Here is a 27,581-nt window from a genome sequence, read left to right as displayed (position 1 = left end):
ATCTCATCCTTTCAGAATTAAGCTAAACTAAGCATATGCAGTTGCCATTTGACAGAAAGCAGCTATAAATGCTTGTAATAAACCTGAACAGAAAAGATTTTTATATGGTTATTTCCAGACAACATCCTATCCATAAATAAGGGATCAATGTAGTGGAAGAGATATGTACTGTGTCTAGAAGTTGAATAAGGTAAGGAAATACTCAATTTTATTACGTTACTCGATTGAAAAGTAAATATGTGTTCGATGTAGTATATTAGCTTAGTAAATTAGTATATATTGGCATTGTATATTAATATATATGCATTAGGCAATTTGTAAAAAATCATAAATAAAAGTTCTGCTTTTTAATTGCACATTTTTATAGAAAAATATTATTACCCGAGCTTTGAGTTATTTTAGATTTAAAAAAAAAAAGCAATTAATTTAGCTCAAGAAATTTTCAATGCAATCTGGCAAAAGTAAGTTACGATATCAAGTGTGATTTTGTCATCAATATTTTGCAATCAGTGATATTTCATAACATAAAATATAGATAAATTCTTAAATATAAGCATAAAACTTTAATCTTAAATGTATATTTGCAGGTGGGCCAAATATAATCTCTTGTAGTTTCTACAGAATTCCAGAAACAATTGCACAAATTCAATTATGACACACATTTGGCACATATATTTGGCATTCGAATGTGTTATATAAAGATTTGAGACTTCCATACATATTCAAATTGCATTTATTTTTTTTAAAAACAACTTTGAAATATAATGAGGACAGAATATGAAAATAATATTCATTCATTCTTCATGAGCAGATGATAAGAGGCCATTCATTCGCTTCGACATTAAACTGTCGAGTTTTTGATTGTTGCAGCATTTGTCAAGAATTCTGTTTCTTCTTCTTCCTAGAAAAAGATCAGATTATTATTGTTTTTAGTCAATATTATCTTAAAATTCAATATTAACCAAAACTATTTACATTTCAAGTGATTTGATTCTGATAATTTGACTCAAGAAAATTGACATTGCATATATTCAGCTTTGAAATAAATTTGATTTTCAGTAGATTTTATAATTGATGTTAAAAAACGAATATTCTTTTTCTTTTTCTTTATTATTTAAAAGTTATTCTAGAAGTTATTTTTAAATTGGGAATAAGTTTCGATTATTTAAAATAGATTAATAGATTCATGAAAGTCTATCTTTTGAATGTTTAGCCAACAGTATGTTTGTATGCGCGCGAGTGTGCGTAAGTACATCTTTGTTAATTTAAAAATAGAAATTTTTATATAAAATTAAATTAACTTTGATACAATTATTTTTTACAATAATATATATATATATATATATATATATCGTCTTCTGCAATGATTTTCCCTTCAGTTTTCGTATGATGAATAGTAGAATAAGTCATTAGCATTACTAATTATTACACATAAAGTCATTAAGATTTAATGATCTTTTAATATTTCTTAAAATTGGCAGATTGCTTAATATAGATTTATTAATGACAAAAATATTTTTAATTTAAAAATTATTTTATTTTGGTCAAATTTAAGTAATTTCCATCAATTTTTTTAAAGACTATGTATCTGAAATTATATTTTCCTAGTTTTTAGATTTTACATATATTCATCATCTTTTAGAGAGTTCTGGATTATTTTATTTAGAAGGCTAGTTTAAAGGAAAATTATTATATTTTGGCAAACTTTGTACCAAATTCTTCTTTTTGCAATGATGTTTTTTTTTTCAAAATGCCGCATAAGGCGATAGCGTTTTATGGAGGGTTTTAACTATAATTTTCAACAGTGTCTAAACTCATAATTGCCCCTGTATGATCTAGGTACATTTCCTTTTCCATCTTACTCGCCATCTATAAGAACGCACATCTTATTTTTGACGATTTTTTTCAATTAGATGCGTTTATTAGAGGTTTAATTTTTATTTCAAATAACATTCGTGTCCTACCCTTCCAAAATAAGTGTTTCATACATTTTACATATCTCAAAACTTTAATAAGGAGAAAAAAAAAAAAAAAAAAACGATATCGCACTTTACCACTTCCGCATAACACGAATTATATCACGAAAAAAGTTATTTCTTTGGCCCATCCTGTTGTATGTACCACATACTTCGTGTTATTTTGGGTATAGGTAATTATTTGGGTATAGGTAATTCATATACATGTATTATTATTATGATTCTACTTTTTTGATTCGGTAGCAAAAGTTGTAAGCGAAATGAAAATTGGATATTTTTGTATAGCATTTACAGTACATTAATTTGTTTATATTTCCATGCATTTTTGTGTTTTGTATCATATAGATTTATTACTAATTTTTTTTCCGCTTAAAATAAATGACTAAGTTTTAAAGAAAAGTAGAAATGTAAACGTTACTGGGATATCCAATTCTTTTTCTTTAAAACCCTTCTTCTTTTTCCAAAACTGGTTCAGTACAGGACTCAAACATTCTTCTGCAACATCAGGATATTCACCTATGCAACGGATATAAAACAAATATTTAAGTAAAATGCTTCAATATACGTATACTAGACAGCTCTAGCTATTCAGCTTACTGAATGATAATTTAATTCGTTATACAATACACTAGGATGCGTAATGACAAAATGTAATAATATAGACAGTCAAAAACAATAATGTAATAATTTCACGATTAAATCTGCGACATCCTATTTCATAATTTTTTTTTCTCTTTTGATTGTCAAATTTCCATCATAGCTTTATTTAGATTCATTTCTTAACATAAAGGGCCCATAATATTAAGAAATTTTCTCTCTCTTTTTCATAATTATCATAAAGTAAATTCTCTGTACAATTACCAGCAGGCACAACTGGAAACTCTTTAATTACGCTTAATACCCTGATCGAATCAGATTCTCATATTCATTGTTTTTTAAATAAGGTAGTAGAAACTAGCAGTGTGTCAGATCTTGTTCCCTTTGCTTGATGTGGAAATGATTGGTATGGTTTTTTCATCAATAGTTCTTATCCAGCTCCGAAATGGAAATCCATGAAAACAATTTTTTCATCTTCCTAACTTATCTCTGTGTTAGCAGTATTTGAAAAGCAATTGATAAATTTAAAACTATAATCTTTTGAAGAAATATTTTGTAAACAATACTAGCACAATGTTAAAATAGAGTTATTTAACTAAAGAATTATTATTAAGTAATAATATTCTCTGTCAACTTACCTGTAATACGACTGATTATAATACTAGAAATGTAACCAACTATAAGTCCAATCAACATACCAAGAAACGCATACCACAAATAAGATATCCTGTACAGGGGGAAAATGTACCTGTACAAAAGAAATTAGAACTTTCTTTTTATTCAGCAATTTGTCAAAGAATCACATCAAGACTTTATTCCTTCTATTTCAAGCATTTCGTAATGAAAATAATTTTCTTTAAATAAATATTTGCATCATTTTTTTCAAAATTTTACAAGAAAGCGAATAGCGAATCCATGTGTAAAAATTATTGGAAAAAAAATAACATTCTTTCTTTCTGTCTTTTTTTTTTTTTTTTTTTTGAGAATTTGACTCAAAAATTAATGACTTAAAAAAGATCATTGTTTTGCCTAGACTTTCCCATATTCGTAATAGATTTTCCGTTATGAGTTACTTGACTTACTTTTGGCCATATAAAAATTTCATTAACAAACTGGCATAACTTAACAATCTTCCCATTTAACAATCCGGTGGCATTTAGATCCAATCATACGATGGGAAGATGTCGTAAATGTGCATTCAGTTTTCTTCATTACACTTCAAAATATAAACTACATCCATGTGAACCAGGAGAGGTCACATAGTGGAATTATTACGAACGCTAACAAAACTTTACCCTTTCTTCTACGTTGTGCTTAAGTTTTTCCTTCCTTTTATTGATTACAATTGATTCGAATACCTGCGTTTCAATGTAACAGACAGTTCAGTGTACGCTGACAAAAAAAAAAAATAATTTATTAAGGTAGTATTTCTTTTCAATACCAGATTTTCATTGTTAAGGTTACAATGTATTTTTCAAAAAAGAAAAAAAAAAACTTTGGACACAGAATAATATTAAAAGTAATTTCTGCTTTTTTCTCAGACAAAATTATTTTACTGATTTTAAAAAATGCATTTTCTCAACCAGTATTATTTGAAAGCTGAAAAAATGGAACTTATTAATTTTTGTTGGATTTCCTATAAAATATTTAATCTTTAATATCCTTTAATTATTTCAGAGGACTTAAATTCGTTGTACTATTGTAGCCAAAAGTTAGCATGTAACTAAAGATCTGATTTTTTAAATTAAATTTTAATTATTTTTGTAGATAAATTTTAAAAACATAAAAATTCTATAATTTTTTAGAAAACTAACCAGAGCTTTCAAACTTAAATCCATATTAATTCTTATATATATATGAAAGCTTCTGTTTTCAATATAAAGAAAAAAAATGTATTTGAGAATAGAAAATATTTGCATGAAGCAAAATAAAAGTCTGAGAAAAATGCATTTCATGTTTTTAGAGGCATAAATTAAAAACTAATAATACTTGTAAAGTTCTAATATTCAATATATATTTTACAATTTGAAGAATACACAAAAATACTACTTGAATTCAATATCATTGACTATATTTTTTCTTATTCTATTTCTTATATTTTTTATTCAAATTATTAATTACATATATTATATTTTCAATTATTATATTGTATCAACTATTATATTTTGTACAATATCAAAAATATTATTTAAGATAACAAAAGATTATTTGCTTAATATAAACTCAATATTTTTTAAAAAGTTTAAAGCTCAATATTTTATAAAATAATGATAATAATAAAACAATTTGAAATCAAAAATAAAACATTTTTATATTATATAATCATTTAATATCGTCTCAGTATTAAATACTAAGATTAATTCGATTTTTTGTTGCATGTTTTAATACTTCATTAGTTTTATTTTCAATATCAGCAATAAAATAGTTTGATGTAACAATGATAATTTCGATTTTATCAGTAAAATTCTGTATTCAAATTATCTGCTGTCTCATGTCTCACTCTAGTATTTGCAGAGAGCAGAATTTAAAATTTAATTTCCATACATATGGCAAAGAACAATCTACTTGACATGAACTGTGGCAACTTGGCCAAACAATTAATGGTGTTTGATACCAACAACAGTTGACAAATTTGAATGAAGCATTATGGCCTTAGCCAGACTGAGAATATGGCGAATGGCAATGCCAGTTTTTTTTTTCCCAAGAGCAATGCCAAATTAGTGAAAAAATATTTCGGATCTCCTGTTGTTGTTATTGTCGTGTGACAAGTGCAATAAAAAATAAGAAAAAAAGAAGGACAGAGAGGAGACAATTAGATTGGGACGAAAGCATGCAGAACAGCCCTGGCCACATCTTCAGCTTTATCAGAATAAAGAATATCCCTAGTGCAGTCGAAGTCTATTTTGAAGAGGGCTGGAATAATAAAAAAGTTAAAAATATGCCCCGGGTCCAGTTGCACGTCTGGACAGTGTGTGCATTCTTCATAGAATCTGAAATCATCAGGCATGATCCTCATGCTCCTGAGGTGCCCTGTTCTGAGTCTTGCAATTGTGTTTGTAATGTCTCTTATAATTTAGATTTGTCAGGGAGAATTTCTTTCGATTAGTACAGAGCCTCTGTCTTGCCACGGCATTAGCATCCAGAGCAGTAGTAGATAGAATTAGGACCTCTCCCCTTTGATATCTCTTCCTCCTAGCATTATTCACAAGATGTTGCTCCTTCAGACTACTATTTGCTTCGTTCTATGCAGAATGCACTTTCTGTAAAGTAATTATCACGCTGATATCAAAAATGACTTGATAACCGGGTTTCGTTAAATTAAATTTTCTTCTCACAGAATTTGTTTGTTCCCCGAAAGATGAGCATATGATATAGCTTCTGAATGATAATATTTTGTATCAATCGATCTTAAATTTTAAATCTACAAATGTCATTTTTAAACTTAAAAATGACGGGAAAAGGAAGGAATATATGATTTGGAGTCAAGCTTTCCAACCGAATGATCTATCAAAAAAATGCAAATTTCAATAATTTCATCATTTTTAGAGCGCTGAGTAGGCTTAGTTAAATAATTTAAATTTATTGCATGGTTCTTAAATATAAAAACATTGGTGCAATTACGGAGTTTCAACGCTAATTTTGGGAACAGGAGTTGTACTGAGTATCGAAGATTCTGACAATAATGACATCACAGTGGAGTTCAGAATAGATGATGTTGTTGCACTAGACAAAGTAGAATTTGTTTGACAGCCTTCTACAGAGAGTGTTAAAAACTTTGGCCGAGCTCCATGGGCCGAAGTCCCAAAACCAATCCACCCAGTCATGCACAGGCTGCACAAAAGTCCAATTAATACACCCTGAAATCAAAAATTATCAATTAGAATTCTGATCCTCTAGTTATAATTTTTTAAGTACTTAGTATTTATTTGAACGAGGAAAAGATACGGAATGTAAAAACTCTTTACATTTATTATTGGAAAGTCATTCATCTCACTTTCTTATTGGTAATCATAAAATTTCTTTCTAAGCCATTTACTGTATAAATATTAACTTGAAGTTGATTTTCGAATGAGAAGCAACTTGCAGAGCCCACGAAATGACTAATTGGTTTAAAGCAAGGCACGGTTAAAAAATTTGAATCAGAATTTGAAAGTTATTCGTTCATCATGAGTATATTGTTAGCCAAAAGTATTTAAAAACCAGTACACTGATATACACTTCAGTAATGAATTTTTCAAAAGAAAAATTCCCCTTTGTAATTCGTCGGTATTTGAGATTACATCAGATGAGATGAGAATAATCAACAGAAAGAAGCAAAAATAAGTTATTTATAGAAGATGCTAGCTCAATGTTTTTTAAAATTTTTCTACAGTGATAAAATATTATAACAAATTTGATTCGCCCGTTTTCATTTTCTGTTTAATGTGCGTTCTCTAAGGCAATGCATAAGGTTTATTAATGTTTTGATACAGTTTGGAAAATAATTTGGTAATATGTCTTGAAAATTTGGAAAAGATAAGAAGTTTACTAAAATTTAACTTTCATATAAACGAAAATCAATCTCGTTCAAGTTTTTATAATTTGAAAAACAATATACAGCAGATTAAATTCAGAATCAGAGCAGATTCAGAAACATCATACATCAGGTTAAACTAGTTATAAGATAGATGAGTTCAAAAAGATTAGTTACTTTTTCATTTGCCCTGGTGGTAAGCATCCCCAGAAGAAAAACAGCGAGAATCGGACCTCCGCACATTCCCCAGAAAATTATAGCCGCCTGCGCTAAGTTTCCGAAAGAGGTTGCCATAACTGTCAGCAGGATACAAAGTCCCCCGTAACAAAGTGCTAAAAGGAAGGTAAGAATTCATTTAGTTTATATTAAATTTTCTTCAGCCTGAATCATTGAAAACATTTAATAAGCATTCAAAAGATTATGATTACAATCATCGTCTTCTAAACCCTAAGAATCACACATAGATAATTCTGTTGTCAAAAAAAAAATACTCGTGGCAAGTAGTTCTTCTGGTTGTGACATTGATTTTCATTCATTTTGCTGATGTTTTCAAATTTCTATTTGGTGCAACAGAACTAACATCATGAGTCTTATGACATAAGCTACACATATGCTTTACATTTATTAATTAAAAAGAAATTAGCACAAAAATTCCCCAATTGATGGCGCTGTAACACAAATGACATTTATTTCTATGTATTGAAAATGTGAAACATAAGTTGAGTTACAGTACATGCCTATTACCATTTTTCTTTGGATAAAAAGAAGGCGGATTCTTTACGAACATTAGTTTCTTCTCTGTTCGTCATACTTATGTTGCAAGAAAAAGCGCTAATCGTGAAATTCTTCTACCAGAACCAACAAAACTTTGCTGCAGCTCTAAAGGAATTTCGTCGTATGAAGCAGATAATAAATGGCATTTATATGTATTGAAAATGTGAAACATAATTTGCGTTACAGCAAATGCCTGTTACCATTTTTCTTTGGACAAAAAGAAGGTGGATTCTTTACGAACATTAGTTTCTTCTCTGTTCGTCATACTTATGTTGCAAGAAAAAGCGCTAATCGTGAAATTCTTCTACCAGAACCAACAAAACTCTGTTGCAGCTCTAAAGGAATTTCGTCGTATGAAGCAGATAAGAAGAGTCCCAATGTCTCCAAGTTCCCTACTCAAGATTATGCAGAAATTTGAAAAAACTGGGCAACTTGGTATTGTTTCAGGTAGAGGACGAAAAAAATCCCGACTTCCAGCGTCGAAAATGTTGCAGCCGCGCTCTTTGAAGCCAGCAGTCAGTCGCCATATAATAGTGTGAGTTTGCCAGTTGTTCTGAATATGTCATATTCAATTGTATGAAAAATTGTACGGCATATTTGCATTTTTATCCATACAAAATCAAGTCTATGCACCTGTTGCAGGATGGGGACTTAGAGGTCCGTAAAACTTTTGCGCTTCAGTTCCTTGCTTGAATAGTGGTTGACTCAACTTGGCCATGGAACATTCTGTGGACGGATGAGGCCCACATTTGCCTCAATGGGCAAGTTAACACTCACAACTGTCGAATTCGGGAAGAGGAAAGCCCTCACGTTATCCAGGAAAAACCCTTGCACCCTGAAAAAGTGACAGTATGATGTGGTTTTACAGTTATCTTTATCATTGGACCGCATTTCTTTAAGAGATAACTTCAAATGGAATCCATATCTGTACCGTCACAGAACAACGGTACCATGATATGCTGAAGGAATTTGTAATCCTAACTCTTCTACAACGTGGATACCTTCAAGATATCATTTTCATGCAGGAAGGTGCACCACCTCATATCGATCGTCGGGTAAAGCGATTGTTAATACAGCATTTCACGGAATCACGAGTTATCAGCCATCATTTGCCAATAGCATGGCCGACTCGCCGGCAGGACATCGCCACTTGCGACTTTTGGTTGTGGGGTTATTTGAAGTACAATATCTACCATCAAAGGCCATCATCTCTACCAGATCTGAAGGACAACATTAGGCGCCATATTCTTTATATTCCGGCAGACTCACTCCAGTCATCTATAGAAAATATGGTTCTTCGATTAGAGCATATTGTTGAAAATGAAAGAGGACATATTGGCAATTTTATTTTTACTTTTTTAACAATTTAAACCATTTAAATGGTTTTATGTGTATTACAACGCCACCTAACGGTGAAGTTTGTACTAATTTTTTTTTTATTTAATAAATGTGAAGGGGCATCATCTCAATAATCTGAAGTTCAAATTTTATAGCATTTGGATCAATGGAATACATTTTAGAGTCCTCTGAAGTGGGTAACATTTATTGCTAACCCTGTACTTAATCACATTTGCGTTCGGTTGCTCCTTCCGCATGTTTACGCAACGGTATTGTATTAGTACTGAATGAATGAATGGTATTCAACAACTATTGTATTTGAAAATATTATTGTTTTTGCAGATGCATTTAATTCAAGATTTTGCTATTTAAATATAATTATATATAAATGCTGATCGCAGAGTCAAGCACTTCATTAAATCAGATGATTTTAAATTAATTAAGAAATAAAGAAGATTTAATAGAAGAATTATCTTTTGGTGGATATTCGCTGTAATTTACCTACGGAAATAGATAACCATATTTTCCAAAACTATTCATTTCACAAAAAATTATCTTAAAAATTAAAAAAAAAAAACTCTTTAATGATATCGATTTTATTTCTATATACTCTTTTTTTTTCTTTTAAGAAATTTTACAAATTTAATTTACAACGTTACGATGCTTATAAAGTTATGAATTCAAACTCATCCGTTAAAATATTCAATTGCGTGCTTTTGCCAGTGGTAAAATTATGATTATAAAGATTACTTTTTGTGGCATTAATTCAGAAATAGGACTTTCATTTCCTTTTTTCTTTAGCAATAACTTCACTTTTGATTTCTGCCTACAATAATTTGTTGCAATTAATTCAACTATTTAATACTTATACTATTACTATTATTTATACTTATACTATTTAAATACTTATTATATTAAAAAAGAGACATTTCAGATTAACTATTTAATAGCATAAATAATCGATAATATGGGCGAGCAAGCTAGTCGCCAAATGCGGCTAGAATTAAAGACTTAGGGGGTCGTCTTTGAAAGAAAATTAACTTTGGTTAAATAAAAAACATGTGCTTTCACCAACTTATTGCTTTGGCAGTGAGAGTCATTGTATTTTCTGAGTATCTCCTGGATGCGAGGAAAGGCCTGACGAGATCTTGCATAGTGACCGCGGAAAGAGAGTTCATAGCTGAAGACACCGTGCTCAGGGCAGCACTGAACACTCCGCAAATGCAGATACCAGGTAATCCAGGATACGATCTGAGAACCGTTATCATGTAGTAAGGCAACAGCTGGTGAAAAAAGCAAAGAAACAGAACATTAATAATGAAAAAATGAAATTAACTATAAATTTTTTTGGGGTTTATCGCATGCTGATATGAATATAAGACGATGCGTAATTTAAAATGCTTATAGAAATTTAACGAAGTAACAAATATTTCATCAGGAGTTAATTTTCAAATTTATTAAAATGAAATTAATCTGCAGTTTACTAAACTATTTGAAAAAATATCAAAATAGGATTGAAAAATCGTCCCTTACTCAGTTTTGTTTTATTTATTGTTTTTTTTTTTTTTTTTTTACATATTTAAGGAATTTAGACTTAAAAAAACTTTCAATGCTTTATTTTTAAAGCATCATTATGCGATAATACATCATGTTATCATTCCTTTGTTGTTACTAATGCCATCTAGGGCAATGACACCCTCTCCTCCTACCTAATTCTTTCCGATTTTGTGCCACAAAATTTAATTTTAACACTCTCTGCTAATGAGTTATATATGTAATATCTGGTGAGCTAGATAACATTAAGCATTGTCATATCTATTGCGGGAAAAAAATCAACCTTGAAAACAGTGCTTTGGATGATGTGATGAAAGATTTTCTTTTTCCAGCGCCTTTAACAAGGCTGCAGAAAAGGTGTTCAAAATTTGTATTTAGTTATAAGTATTAGCTTCAAACTATTTTTCAATTCCTCAATCCGGTATTCATGTGCCTATAAAATTACCTGAGATCTTACCCAAAATTTTTACTCTAAGACAAAAGTAATTTTTCTGCAATACCTTAATTCAAATTTTCCAATGAAAACTACAAAACAGTGTTTAAATCTGCATATTTCATAATTTAATTAGAAGTTTTAAGAATTCTTCTTCATAAATACAGTAAAAAAACTTAGATGCACTAAGCATTTCTCATGCATTGTACGTTTCTGTAGAGTATCTTTCTCGAAATTTTAATCAGAGAATATTTTTTTTTCAAAATTTAAACATTTTTATTGGGGTTTTTTTTCACGGTCCTAGCTAGGTATTGCGCATTCCTTTGAGATTACTTTTTCGAAATTGTGAACCGTTCTTCGAGGAAGATTATTGAATTTGTAAAATTCCAAACTATTCACTACTTTTGCTTTATCTTTTGAAATAATCTGTATGGAAGAATCTTTTAAAAAATGTTCATTGATTTAAAAGAATATTCACTGATTTTAAAAGATGCTTATATAAATATTTGATTATTACATATGGTAGAGCTTGCACAGCCATCTCGTGAAATGACTAATAAAAATGAAAGTAGAAAAATTATAAAATAAATGCTATGAAAATGAAGTAAAAATAATAATAATGATCCTGCAGCTTTATTTTTTCTCACTTAAGCCTATTTAATTACAGATGATCAAATCAAAAATAACTGCAAATGAAGACTCGCGAAAAAAGGAGATACAATGAAAATTATAAAGTGCTGTATAAAAGATACTATTAAAAATTAAATATAAAAATTTATTGATTATTTTATTTATAAATTGGTGCCTTGCAAAAACAGAACAATTAAATTTCTCATGGTGAATCAGCGATGAAAATTTTGGTGCCTTGACAAAACAGAGAAAAAATAAAACTGCCAAAGGTGGAAAATGCTTTCATTCAAAATTCTCTGATTTAATAAGGAATTTTGGGCATTCGAAATAGAGTGAAATATTTTAATAATCACCACAAAATTTTTTAGAAGAATAACAAAGTTAAAAATTTGAATACCGTATTTACAGTTTCAGTCTTTAGAATTTTTTTGGGGAAAAAAAGCTATTTTTTTTTATTCAAAATTCAAATAATCAATTTAAAGATGCAAAATAAATTTTCTAAAAGTGACAATTGTTTGCTGGTTTCGACGATTAATTTTTTTTTTCTTCTTATAAATCATTAGAAATGATACTGAAGAGAAATACGCTCGAAAATCCACCCAAACTAACACAGTAGATTGGATAAAACATTTATTCATTAAATTTGAAATTCGGACTTCAGAGTCCATTGATTCATCATTACAATTACCTGTGAACAAATTTTCATGCTTGTAATTTCTATAGATTTTTTTCTTCCCCGTTTGCACATGCATAAACACTTTAATTTTAAAATCGTAAGTTATAAAGTAAACTAATTCTGCATTATTTTCCTTGGGCACTATACTAATAAAAACACAATCATTTACTTCACTGAAACTCAGACGATTTTAGATAGTATAATTTGAACGAATCTCTTTTAAAAAGTTAAATGAAAGCAATAAGATTAATGGATATAGTTTCTGTATAGCATTAGAATTTTGAAAATATATTACACCTGATCTGCAGCAGATATTGGCTTGCTAGGGGATGTAAGGGGATCACATGTGTAGAAATGTGCATAAACCACAAGGCCCACGACGCAGGTGAGACAGTAAAATAAAATGTTGAGAGGAATGCTTAAATACAATGTCCTGAAAATAAGCACAAAAATATTGCACATGATAATTATTTTCTAGATTATTGGAAAAAAATTTATGACTCAGAATAATATAAAAATTAAAAGAATAATTCCACTTTAATGTAAAATTATTCTATTTCTGAAATTAATTTTGTTTTCTCATTTATTTTAAATAATATGGATTATGAATATCCTACTATTTTAAAGAAATATAATGGCAAGGGAAAAATAAAATGATGCAATTATAAATAAAATTCATGTTTCACAATGTTTGATATTTAAATTTTATCTAAAATAGTTAAATTCTAGGATTCATAAATTAGGTAATTTTAATCGTTTAAGCATTGAAATTCTTTTTTATAAAATATCGGTTTATCGAGAATATTATGTTTAACATTATTGATAAGGATTATATGAAATTTTTTGATAATAGTTTTAGGGGTTCAAGCATTATGAAATATAATTTGTGCTCCATTTAAAACAATTCTCCAATTTTCAGTATATGTCTTCCTTTAACGATCCAGAAATAATGTAGCACGATGAGAATGGAAACATTCTATAAAAATTTAAAATTCGCAACATAAAAGCAATATTTTTCACAAATATCATTTACAACATCACTGCTTATTAAATTAAATAGATAAATGTGTAAAATATAAAGAATAAATAAAATAATGCCAAACTTATTCTTATGTATTAAATTAATAATCTAAATCTATTATTAGAGAAAGATAACCATAAAGAGTTCCAATTATTCATTCTATCAACATAATTATATCCCTTCTTAATAATTTTCAGCAAAATATATCTTACTTTCGAGAGCGGGAAATATTTTTCAATGTAAGCAATCTCTGAATTTGAACCTGATTTGCGCCAAAATTCATCAAAGCGTAAAGACAGCCTTGAGTTAGAACATTCCAAATAGTGTATCTCTCAGTTAAGTTTAGACCAAGGCTAAAAAAGAAACAATACAAGCATTAATAAATTTGGGCTGCGTATATTATTAATTTACAAATATTTTTTGAATCAATGAAAAGTTGACAATGTCAAATTTATATATATATATATATATTTCTGGAAAAATTCTTCTATTTTATTGTTTCATTCTATTGTCTCAACTCTCAATAGATAGTGTCAGGGTGGTTTCGGGCTTCAATTAATGGAAAGTGGCTTGTCATTTAATGGAAAGTCAACCATCCAACTCTCCGACCAGCCACGAAGGCACACGGATTTAAACCATAAAACTGAATGACCGAACCGCCGCAACAGCAACATTGGTAGGAACTGTGGTTGAGTCTTAAGGGCCGTCACCGGCCACGGTACAACCCTCCCCGAAGGAAGTACATCCCGTCATCGATGGGAGGAGTCAGATCCCCCACCTATTAGTGTACCCTCCAGGGTGGCGAGATCCAACCACCATGCCGGAAGCATCTCATCCTCATTTCGAGGTGCCCCCTGGGGGTTTCATTTAATGGAAAAGAGTGCTATTTCCTTGTTAATGCATTAAACAATGTGATTAAACATGTAATTGTAACCATTGTAAACATGCTTATTTCCACAATATCAATGGTTTTTTTATAGAACTATCACAAATAGTTTTTCTCTACTCTTTACTGCTCTTTGTACCCATGATAAACTCTGCTCTTTTCAATGCTATAAAACAGTGATAATTAATTTGGACATGTCTAATTATACATATATTTGTTCATCTATTGACTAATTATTTACCCTGCAATTTGAAAGAAGAATTAAATTTATTTAAAAAAATTACTAATTTTCTTCGGTGACCAATTGTTTCTCCAGAGTCTTTATATTTAAAATAATTGACGAAATCAAAGTATTTTTGTACACGAGATATTTTATTTTATATAAAAGCTAATGACATCTAAATATATCACCAAAGGACTCTGTTCTCAGTCTCCGAACATTTTTGAGAACAATCTCAAAAACTCTACTTCTCCATACATTCTTGTTGAAGAAAACCTTGAATAAATTTCCACTGTCACATTATCTAAATAAAGTGTATGGAGTACCGCTTTCACCAATTTTTATTTCAAGTGAAATATCATGTCCTCTAGATACATCATCAAGTGTCAACGGCCCCTTTAATTTCCATTTCTTATTTAATACTATTAATATGGTGGAAGAGTAGATGGTCACCGATGATGGTTGTAGTATTAACCCTTTTCAGTGAGTCTGATACATTTTATGACCTGAGTGCTGCTTTATGAATTAAGAAAGGCAGTGGATTAATGATTCTGAAACTTTATAATGAAAATTTATGAATTTTTTGTTTCCTTTCTTGAGTTTTTTGGTATTAGCATATTTATGTTACTTGGGGGGGATTCAAATATTATATGCAGAAGATATGTGGCTGTCAGGCATGATACTTGATAGTGATGTGAACGATATTACATTCTTTTAACTACATCAAAATATTTTATTACAAAAGCGTTATGGCAAATGAAATAAAATAAAAGACCTATTGTTAAATTCCCATTATTTTCTTTTTATTTACCTTACACTACTGTAATTCAAACATACTAAGTATTCAATTCATTCCAGATTCCAAAATTTGGGAAATGACGTATTAATATCAGCTTTGCTTATTTCAATGCATTTCTTACAAATCTCAAAAAAAGTTTCCTTTTAATTTAATTCTGAATGATGTTTTTCCTTTAATTATTTATAATTTAAAGATTAAATTGGATTTACAACAGAATATTTACCTTGGTATTGCAATTCTGCCTCCCTCATAACCGATTCTGAAAACCTCGCTGAATCCAAAGTCCGAAAATCCTTTGATAAGAACTGCGAAGATTCCAATAAACATAAGCAATGCTTGGAACAAATCCGTCCACAGCACAGCCTTCATTCCTCCCTGAAATAATACAACTTTATATAGCCAATTGTAATTACACAAGCATTCGTTTTCATGCCAGAAATAGTTTTTCACAATCATTTAATTTGAGTTGAAGAGCTTATAATCCAGTTAACAACTACGAAACACGGACAATTGCTTTTGTATTGTGGTCATGTTAATCGACTTCGAACCACAAAGTCCCAGGTTTAAGAATCTTCAACCTTCATACAGCTGTTGTGGTGCCATCTACCCACAGCAAACCAAAGTCGTTAGACTCACTTGACGCAATGGCACCACTCACACACGCTCACCAAATCGAAAGGGTTAAGGCGCATTAAACTCAACAGCCACAACACATCACAAGTCATATCGTTGGTCTCACCTCCGACTCACTGGAGGGAGAGTTTGTGGTTAAAGCTTATAAGCCAGTTAACATCTGCGTTACACGGGCGATTGCTTTTGTCTTGTGGTCTTTTTTACTCGGCTGCGAACCACAAGGTCCTAGGTTCTATCCTCGCTCATACCAATCTGCCACAAATTAATACGTTGAAAATTAGTTTTTATTTGCAAAATTTTTAAAATTTAATATTCTTAGTGTTTGAACAGGTTTAGTAATAAAACTATTTAATTTTTGTTTTTACGTCTATTTGTTGAGAAATTACATTGATTTTTTTATCTGCATTTACATACGTTTTAATTCTAATTTATATCTTCGAATGTTGTTTTCTCAAATTCTAATCTGTGGTAAAATTTTCTTACGATAAATCTCATGAATTAAAATCTAATAAATATTTTTATTCAAATTTAGAGTAATAGTTTCTTAACGTATTCTGCAATTCCTGAACTGAAGAATAAATAATATAACCAATTAGTAATATTTTATAGTTGTTTTATTGCTTCACAATATGAAAAAAAAATTGAATATTTCTTGTTAATTTTCATTCAAACTGCATTACTTAAAGAATGGCTAAAAATGCAGCTTACGTTTCAGCTCAGGAACTGGATAATATATTTCTTAACCTATTTGCAATGATTTTATAAATCTCTAAATTAGAAGATTTTTACTTTTTAAGCCAAAACGATCTTTTTCCCCAATTTTTAAAAATCTTTTGCCTCTTAACTGGTATATTTTGATTTCATAGATATTTTTCCAATCTTTTTTATTCAAATATTCAAAAATATAACTATTTTCGAATGTTTTTTCAAAAATTTCTTTCGAACATTCGAACTTACGATTTTGACGAATCACCTTGTTTCAAATATCCCTGGATCCGAAAAACATACTTTTGTCATTATGTCTGTCTATCTATGAACACGATAACTTACAAATGATTTGAACTAGATATATGAAATTTGGTACATAGAATTACGACAAAATTTGTAAATTTTTTTTTCCACATTTTTAACGAAATCATCCATGCAAGTCTGTTTGTCTTGCTGTTTCAGTAAAAGTGAACTCGATAACTACCAAATATTTCGTGCTCAGAATTAAAATCTAAAATATAGAACTTAGCAAATTTTGAACCAAATCCGTCAATTATTTGGCCGTCTGTCTGCATGTACTTTCGCATAGACGTGAATGCAATAATTCACAAATACATCAATTTAAATTAATGAAATTAAGTAAATTAACTTAAGATTACAGTTGCAGTTTAGTGCCAAATTTTGGTATCAATCTCGTTAATATTCCTGTGCTAGATCGTCAATATTCTCGTGAATCTAATCAATATTCTTGTGATAGATTCAATAAAATGGTAAATTTAATCCAAATATCACATTTCGTTATAATTGTCCACCATTGCCATGCAAGGTATTCTAGATTTTGCTCTAGGCCCACAATTTTATAGGGTGGAGGAAGAAGCAGCCTTTATTGAAGAATATCCGAGAAAGTTTCGCGGAGACCACTTCAGCCGGTTTTACTCTTTACTTCAGTTTTAGAATAAAATGATAAGAAATAAGCTGCAACTAAATTTGATATTCTGTTGTTTAAAGAAATCTTGAAGAATTAATAAAATATTGGGAAGAATGTTCTTACCAAAGTACAATAAAACGTGCAAACCATTCCAACTGATAGAACAGATGTCCAAGTGGACAAATTCGTCACCGCACTTAATGCGAGAGATGGAGCGTATAAAACTACAGACATGTAAAGCATCTGGAAAATAAAATGAAAAATTTATGAGAAGATTATCTACTATTTTTCCTTATTATTATTTTCTTATCCATTATTGCTATATTTTCTTATATCCTTTCTTATAGCATATTGCCTTTTGATTATAAACAAAATTAACATGCTTCTTCTTTGTACATTGAGTTTGTGGATAAAAAGAAGCGTATATAAATGTGGAAATAATGAATAATGTAAATTAATAATAAGGATGAATCCACAAGTGAGCATGCATTTGTGTGTGTTTGCGTGCGTGCGTGTGCGTGTGTCTGCGTGTGTAAATTTGTTGCATGCAGGCGTCTGTATGTGCCAGTGCTTTCAGTAAGGCAAACCCGTTAGAGCGGAATTTCGCACAGATATACTTTAGAGATAAAAATGTGCATCTCGTAGCGATTTTCATGAAAATTTATTTACTTGATATTTAAGTTCAATATTTAAGTTTTTTTAACCACTGTTTTTTTAAATATTACTGCACAAAAGAGAATTTTGTGTCATTAGAAAACTTTAGAAAATTATCTTTTCAATGACATTAATTTAGTCGCACAGTTTTTTCGTCTATTTTTAACCAATTTTTAAAATATTTAATTAAATTTTACTTCTGCATATTCCATTAGTTTAAAACTCGAAAGATAGGGCAAATATTTAGCAAGATATGAAGTCATTTTGACAGGACATTTATCAAGATTAATGCCTTTCGAATGTTTACTTTATGATGTAACTAGTCAATCATTTAATTTTTGGTATGATATAAAGCAAAATACTTTTCTTGAAACTACTCATTGTTTGTTTCTAATTTTAATTATTTTACTATCATTTCTGTTTTAACTTCTATCCAATCAATTAAGATCGTTATTGGAAGGAAAATCAATTTTATTAAGACTCCAGTTAATTTTTCTTTACCTTTGATAGATTTCGAGCAGCAACAAATAAATAGAAAGAAAACATTATTTTATTATGAATAGAAAAAAAGTATTCGAAGTATTAGGCACATAAATCGAATGCCCAAAAACCAACAGTTTCCAAGTCACTTTTTAAATACATGTCAAATTCATTAGGAAAACGAAAATTAATAACATTATAGATATTAACTAGAGCATTTTACCTTCACTACTGTAAAATTTACAACTGCGTTCTATATTATTCATATGTTTGGTTTCATAAAAACGATTTATGATTTATAAATCTATATGTAAATTTATATGTGGCTAGAAATTATTTCATTCGTTTTACTGGAAACTTGACTAATCTCAAGATGGAGATTTTTTCGATTAATATTTGATTTCAATGGTCTGCAATTATTTCTGTGTGTTAATAATTATTTCTTAAGTAAAATTAAGAATAATTTCTTAAATATATTGACTACAAAATCATTAATAAATTTTAAAAATTAAACTTTTCTTGATTTTTCAAAAAATCTAATTGTTGTTAAATCAAACTATGCCTATTATTAACAACGAAAACTATAAAAAATGTTATTAAATTTTATAAATTTTAGAAAATTAATTATATATATATATATATATATATATATATATATATATATATATATATATATATATATATATATATATATATATATATATATATAATATTATTCCGAAAAATATCTATTTTGATTTAAGCTAGTTTTATCTTAATATTTCTGCGCGTTAAAATCTTTAAATTCATTGGATCCATTATTCTACTTTTTCTATAGGAGGCTTTGAAAAAAAAACCCTTATTAACACTTACTAAAAATTAAAAAAAAAAGTTTTTTTTAAACAAAAAATAAGTAAATTTGAAGGAAAAATTTCATTTTTTTAAAATTTTAAACCGAAAAATTATTTTTTGGAATTCAAATATCTGGGCAGCTTATATCCAATTATACAGAAATACTTTAAAAAAATTGGAGGAATATATAACTTTTTTAATAATGTTTTAACATTTTCAAGAAATATTTTATTAATCTTACCGTTTGCACCACAAAAACCACAGAAGTAAAGGTTCGAGTTAATTTTCCAAATCGTTTTTCTAAGTACTATAATAAATAAAGAAAACATTTTATATAAATCTTATAAGAGAAATGTAAGAAATTGTTAATTAAAAAAATAACTCATTTTATAAATTTGAACTATTGTTTAAAAAGCTTTTATGAAAATCATAATATCAGCTATACAAGATAAAATGAGGAATCAGAATTAAATTATAATTGCTTGACAAGGTCTATGTCTTTCGTTTTTCGTGTTATTTGATATAATTGATATTTTTTTTTATTTCTTTCATACCACTTATCAGTGACCTTCTTATTCTACCTTTAAGTATCTTTTCACAAGCTTTTTTATCAAAGCATTGCAATTCAATACAATTTTTCCGCCATCGTAAATTTGATTAACAATTTTCTCGCAAGCTATACAGCAGCTAAGAGTTTTGTTGTCAGAATGGAGAATACTTCAATCTAGATTATTTTTTCCATATGCTTAATTAATTTGTCAAATCCATTCCCATCATTTAATTAAAATTGGATCTCCAACTTCTTTTCCCTAACACTTATGCTAAAACCTTTTACGTGACGACAATTTTAAAATAGAGACTTAAATAAATATTCTAAAAATAGTGGAAATATGTTTCAAAGACTGAAAATAAGACATATCCAAAACACTTTAAAGCATAGGAAATAAAAATAGAAAATAGAAAAATTTTCATATGGATATTTATACATTTATTTAACAGTTAAAAAATATACAAGATGAAAAAAAGTGATGGAAATAAGAATTTTCATGAATTAAAATATAAAAAAAGCACTCATTATATAAAAAGAAACAAAGGAGAAAATGTATACTTCAAACAATATAACATGAATGAATTCAACATAAAAAAACAAATGAAAAATATGCATGCAAACGCACAAACAATTTGCCATCTAGCTAATATAAAAAAATGCCATCAAAATTTGTCGCAAAAATGCAAAAGAAAATTTAATTTTGCATAATTTAAAAAAAGAGAATATTCATAATTGAATCTTGCAATACAAATCAAAATATTCTTAAATAAAAAATATTTTAATACTATCCATTTAAAGGGTAACATAAGATATAAACATAAGGTATTTATATGATTAAGAATAAACTGTGAAATACCCCGACCTATCCAGAGGCGATGCGAGAAACTTAATGGAGCCGCCAAAGAGCAACCCCACCTAGACAAAAGAGAAAACTACACTTGGTGACATTGGAACCTTTGCAAACAATAATAAAACCCTCTAGGGAAAACGCATATTGGTACAGAAAAAGAATAGGAAAAAAAACATTACATATTAAGTTGAGAAACATTACAAAATGCATAAAATACATTAAATGAGAGTTAATTTTTCACAATAGGAGATAGCTAAATACAAAAGTTTTGACAAAATGTTCCTAATAGAAGAAGATTTAATGATTGGAATTTTTATGAGTTCTTCAAAAAATTCAAGGGACATCCAAAACATAAGGTATTTATATCTTATTCAACTTTTGAAGAAAAAAAACTAATCTTTCATCATAAAAAAGAATCAGTATATAGAAAAATTAATTAAACATTTGATAACAATTGTAATTTTAGTTATGTTTTCATAAAATTCATTCATTTAGCTTTTCGAAAAAAATCTACTCTTGAAAAATTGAAAAATATTCCAGACTTAGAAATTATATGAAATTCGAAATTAAGTTCTCCATTACAAATAATTTTAAACAAATTATCATATCACAATCTTACTTCGTAGGCTGTACATGCACCCATCTTGAAAAAAACAGGCAGGCAAACATAAGACACAATCAAGACACCTAAAGGATACGTAAAACTTGTGTATGCTAAATGAATTCCAAATATGTACACTTCTGCTGGTGTCCCAATGACTGTGATGGCTGAAAGATAGGAAGCCATGATAGAGAAAGCAACAGGTAGAATAGGCATGTTCTTTCCAGCCAAGAGATATTCGTTTATCGTCTTCTGTTTTCCACCCGAGAATCGGAAATACACCCCGATTCCCGACGACACCAGGAGCATGAGGGCGAAGAGAATGTAATCCACAACACTTAAAACAGCTTTTTCAGACCCCATCTTGCAGGTAAAAATTATAATCCTAAAAAGTAAATAATTCTTTAATGCTATATACAATTCAAGGAATAATTTCCTTGATATATACATAGATAAATTGATTATTTAACATCAAGGATCAACAGTTTAACCTTTTGATTTTGGAGATTAAATGGCTCTCTAGAAGGAGAATATTTCTTCAACAAATAGGAGGCCGGTAAGGAATCAAAGTGAAGTAATTTGAATTTTTGTAAGACTTAAGAGCAAGCATTATGCTCTTCGTTAAAAAACTTCTTGGTTTCATGTATGTATATATTCCTTCATATTGTGGATCTATGTCACATTTTTATCTTAAATGCTCCAAAGTCATAAAATGAAATAGAAAATTCTATATATCCTTTTTTTAAAATGAATTTTTATCTCCTAGACATGGATAGATATACCATACCAAAATTGTAATAATTTTAATACATTTTTCCACTTTTTCAATTCGTTTATTTTATTGAATACAAATTCATTAATCACTTTATTTAAATTGATGTAAAAAGTTTGTTACATATTGAAGGAAGGAAAAATTAAAAAAAAAACTCAAGCCATTAAAAACCATATTTTATTCTCGTTTACATAAAGTATTTCCAAAAAAAATCAAGCAAACCATAAGAATTTACTGCTTATAATGTATTGAAATAGAGCAAAAAATTAATTTTAATTACGTATAATTTTTAACTTTATTACAATTTTAATATCAATAAAATAAATATGGTAAATTAAGCACCAAATATTTTTAAAAAATTGACAACCACTCAGATTATTCTCTAGACTTATGTTAGAGATTAATATAATTCTAAAATATTTAATAATAAATAATTTAGCCGAAACTTTTGAATTTACTTTTTAAGAGTATTGTTATATAGAAAAAAATTAATTCATCATTATCGTTTGGAAGAAATGAATTTTTAAGTTTTGATTGACTTTACTACAAGGTTTAATTTCTATAAGGTCAAGTTCTGATTGAAATTTTCATGAAATAAATATTCTTTATAATTTTTTATATTTTACAAATATAAATGTTACAACTGAATTTTACATTTCATTGATATATTGCCTCAATGTCTATAAAGACAAATATTTATTTGTAGCATACAAAGATTCTGAAATCAAAATTTTGAATAATTTCCATAAAATCAAATCTTTTTTTTTTTAATTTTAAAGGAAACTATGTAAACTGAAAAATAAAAAATTTTGAGCAATAAGCCAATAACATGTAAATTCTTAAATAATCATTATAAATAACAAACGATAATTAGCTACTATAAATTCTTGAAATATTTCTGTAAATAAATCGCAGAAAATCGAATTAAAAAATTTCCATCAAAAAAAAGGAAAGAAAAAAGTTAGGAAATATTAACCTAATATATAACATTAATATAATACCATTGGATAAACAAACCGTTCTTTCAGATCTTTTTTCCACTTTTTAATAATGGATTTCTTAAAAAGAACTATATTTAAAACTCCATAAAAGAAATTTTAAGTGTATGTATAATTGTAAATTTAGCTTCATAGTACTTGATCTAACATTCATATCGGTTCATTCAATAATAATCATAAATATCACAGCAACTAAGAAAACTTGTGAAAACACAAGAAACACAGCATTAATCAAAGAAAAACAAAACAGTAGTTACTTGCCACTTATGAAACACTCTGCTCACTAGAGATTTTGTGAGCAAGAAAGAGAGAGTTTATTCAAAGAGATGGAATTATCATAAATCAGCAGGTCCTTACTTGGGACTGTTTGCAATTTATATCTATTGTCCATTCTTGCTGGCATACTTCAGTAATGGAACATTATTCATCTTGAACAACGTAATGAATGTGTTATTCTTTTTATTTTATACAAGTATGATTCGTAGACAATCGGACTCGTTTGATAGATATTATCCAAAATATATTTCTCGTATTCTTTTTTTTTTCTTTTTGCAAGATGAACGTTTTTCAAGTAAATTTTTATTAATGAATCGATAAAATAAATTTAATCAGATCGTTTGCATTCTCTTTTTTCTGCAATAACCAAAATGTTTATTAAATCGACTTTTGCTCTGATACTTCCTACGGAATTTGAAGATTTGCGCAGGAATTAATCCTTACTGAATGCATATTTGCAAAAACATGAGTTTTGTATTTGTGCATTATCTAAATCCTTTCCTTTAATTTGTCCAAAACTAGTGTTTCCTTCATGAATAAGTAATATTCTAAAGAGCTTCAGTATTGTTTTGTATTGAAAATGGAATCAAAGAAATGTGCAGAAATTGTCAAAACAATAGTCGACGAAGAATTTTCAAGTATAGAAGAAAGAAAAAATTTTGAATGGGAACCGATAAATGATATTATAAATGAAAAATTAATAGATTTTGTAAATTCATTTGAAAATGAAAGCATGAATAGTGGAAAAGAGATAAAGGGATTTCATCTTTCAAGAAGTTAAATGAATTAATACAAAAAGACACAGAACGACCTGACTTTACAAAAGAGATCGATCCCAAAGAAGATTGACGAGACTACTTTATTAAAGGCATAGAAAAATCCTTTCTTATCGTGCCATAGCACTTCTTACCGAGAAAATTCTAATGGTTTATCTTCTTGGTTATCAATGTAAAATTTAAATCAAGGCACAGAATTGCAATATAGAGCTTAACTGTAAAATCTGGCAATAAATATATCTATAAAATGAGATGGTGATTGATTTTAATGTCTCAGAGACTTCCAAAAGGCCTATCCACTTTGACATAGAATATCTGATTATAAAATGATATTATATATATTGTTAAGTATGAACAAAATGTTTATACTTTTCCAAACATTTTCCCTAACAAAGTCACCTGCTTTTATTAAAGAAAATAATCGCGTATGTTTTTATTTATTATCAGCAATAAAAATCCTTTCAATTAATATTTAGTTAAATTTTCTCTTCTAATTAAAAATTATTCAAGTTTGTTTAAATTATGCATTCGTTCTTAATATGAGATATATTAATACAATTTTTCAATAATATTTTTTTAGGTAAATATGATCTTGTCACGCATATATTAATAATGTAATCTCGCGTTTGGTAAGTATTTACTGTAGTGAAAAATTAATAAGCATATTCAGGAAAATTTATCAATTTATATTACTAAAGAGAATATTTTATTTTATTAAGAAATATTAATTAAAAAATTATTCAGAAATATTTCATTTTATTTTTATATTTCTCTAAAGAACTCTTGAAAACTGGTGATTCAGACACTTTATGTCTAGGAATAGATCAACAATCTCTTGGACATCCAAATCGTTAACAATCTCAGTTTTTAAATATATTTTTCTGTCATATTTTGAGAAAAAATTATAGATTGAAATTCTAGTTTTCAATTCATACATGATAAAGCATTTCAAAAATTACTCTATTCATTTTTCTGCTGCTTGGACAATATTTGAGAACGAACTACAAAAAGTTGATTGCTTATCTTTTATGCTTATTAAAATTATTCGTGGAATATATTACATTATTAAGAGCTATATTGTCTACCTAGATTACAGAAAGTTTCCAATTTGCTATAAAGATTTATGTTTGGAATTTCTATACAAAAATTGGTTATTTTGTTATATATTCTTTACATTTCGTTTTAGCAAAAAATATTTCTGAAATGAAAAGCAAAATAAAGATAGAAAGTAAAATATTAGTACAATTGTGAAAAATACTGAATTATTCTCATAATATACATCGATATTCAAAACCTTTCAAATAATATATTTTAGGAGTTATGTATATAAAATGTCTCTAACTATGTAAGAAAATAAGTAAATATAAACGAATGCATTTGTTTTAATTTAAAGAATTTTTAAATTATAATTAAAATACTAAAATACTCTAATTAAAATTCTAAATGAGTTACTAAATAAAATTTAAAATACTATTTATCATTTAACCGGAGGAGATAAATATTGGTAGATATTAGTTATTGATAAGAAGAAATATATTAAATAAAATTAATTGAAGAAATCTCAAAAATATAACGTTGTTATGTATTAAAACAATTTTTGCTGTGCTCAGTAAATTGTTTAAATGAATATAATTAGTATTTTTATTACAATATTTACTTACTTAACTACTCTAAACTTTTGATTATCCTTTCGAAATCCAATTTATGGATAAAATAATTCGCTGTGAAATAAATTTGTGAGAAAGAATTAAAGAAAATTTTCTTTTTCACTATACACTTTCAGACTGGCCTTATCAGGTGTCAGTTCATAAATTCAGTGGGCCAGCTGCTCATTATGACTTCCTGTAACGAAAATATTTTTGACTTGGATACGTATCATTTCCCATTTACCAGCTGAACTTCTACAAGGTGTCATAATTTCTCATTTAATTTTCTTTTTACATTTCCTTCCTTTATTATGGATAAGCCTCTAAACGTGACTAGGTATTGTTTCAATATAAGTACTTTCACTCTTTATGCATTTTGTCAGTATACTTAATACACTTTTCTCTAGATTTGCATTCATAAATTGGTTCGCATAATATTTCTTAGAATCGAAAAAAAAAGGTTCTTCGAATCCACATTTGGTTTCGAAAATAGGTAAAAAATAAATATAATAAATTTGCATAAAACTATGTTATGTATACTTTAAAAATAAAAATATATTTATCCCGTTTTTTAAAATATGTTAATATAAATGTCATCAACTTCAAAAAATTTTGAATATCCACTAAAGGTTTCTTATCACATTTGATTAAAGCTGTTACAATAATTTCAGAAACTACAAGAAATATTAATAAAAACTTGTAACATTCAATAGAGTTTTAACGATGAAATTAATTGTTGTTATTTTAATATAATATTGTGACAGCATATAACTTTGAAAAAAAATATTAGTGTAAGATATCGTTAAGCAAGATTTTCGCATTTCTTATATTAAACCATAACGAAGTGTCCAGATTTGTTAATTAATTTTACTCATTAAATTAATTAATTGTATTAAATAAAATAAAAGAATCTCTTTTCTTAAATCTATATAAATCCTCGAAATGCTTTAATATATCAGTATCAGTAAAAACTGTCTCTTTAAAACAATTCCAATTAATGATTATTATATGTTGAATAAAACTAAGCGCCTCTTAAACTATAATTTTATCATTTTAACCAGTTTAATTATCAGATTAATAACCAGATAATTATCACCAGTTTTTAGCTATCATGTAAACCACAGCATTCATCTTTAAGTAACCATAATAATCTCATTTTTTAATTATGAGTATAACTTTCAAATACAAACAGAAATAAAAAATTTAATTATCATTTCATAAATACTTGCAAAAGTTAGTAATCAAATATTTACAAATTCCAAGCACTGTAGGCCGCCAAACGTAGAATTTATAAATAATAATTGCCCAAAAATTTCTCCATTTTTTTTTCCCTGCAAAAGTTACAGAAAAACTAGGTTAAATGGACCACGAAGTAACGGACTTTTCGATTAAATGGACGAAAGTTAATAATTAGCGTAATTAATTGATTCGCTTATATTTCAACATTCTGATACATGTGAG

General features: G+C 28.0%; 1 protein-coding gene across 1 annotated transcript; it reads right to left on the bottom strand.

The window, feature by feature from the left end:
* Positions 1-821: 821 nt before the first annotated feature.
* On the bottom strand, positions 822-22,015 carry LOC129973921 (sodium-coupled monocarboxylate transporter 1-like). Its single transcript, XM_056087525.1, has 12 exons — positions 21,671-22,015; positions 19,893-19,958; positions 17,810-17,929; positions 15,641-15,792; positions 13,725-13,865; positions 12,789-12,924; positions 10,274-10,481; positions 7,264-7,418; positions 6,195-6,430; positions 3,212-3,321; positions 2,395-2,492; positions 822-901 (listed from the first exon to the last, which is right to left on the bottom strand). Exons 1-12 carry the CDS (start codon positions 22,013-22,015, stop codon positions 842-844), a joined length of 1,827 nt encoding a protein of 608 aa, XP_055943500.1. The 3' UTR covers positions 822-841.
* Positions 22,016-27,581: the final 5,566 nt, after the last annotated feature.

The sequence above is a fragment of the Argiope bruennichi genome, chromosome 1, assembly GCF_947563725.1.
Source record: "Argiope bruennichi chromosome 1, qqArgBrue1.1, whole genome shotgun sequence".
Lineage (NCBI taxonomy): Eukaryota > Metazoa > Arthropoda > Arachnida > Araneae > Araneidae > Argiope > Argiope bruennichi.
The sequence above is the reverse complement of the archived record's forward strand: the minus strand, read 5'-3'. Positions and strand labels throughout refer to the sequence as shown.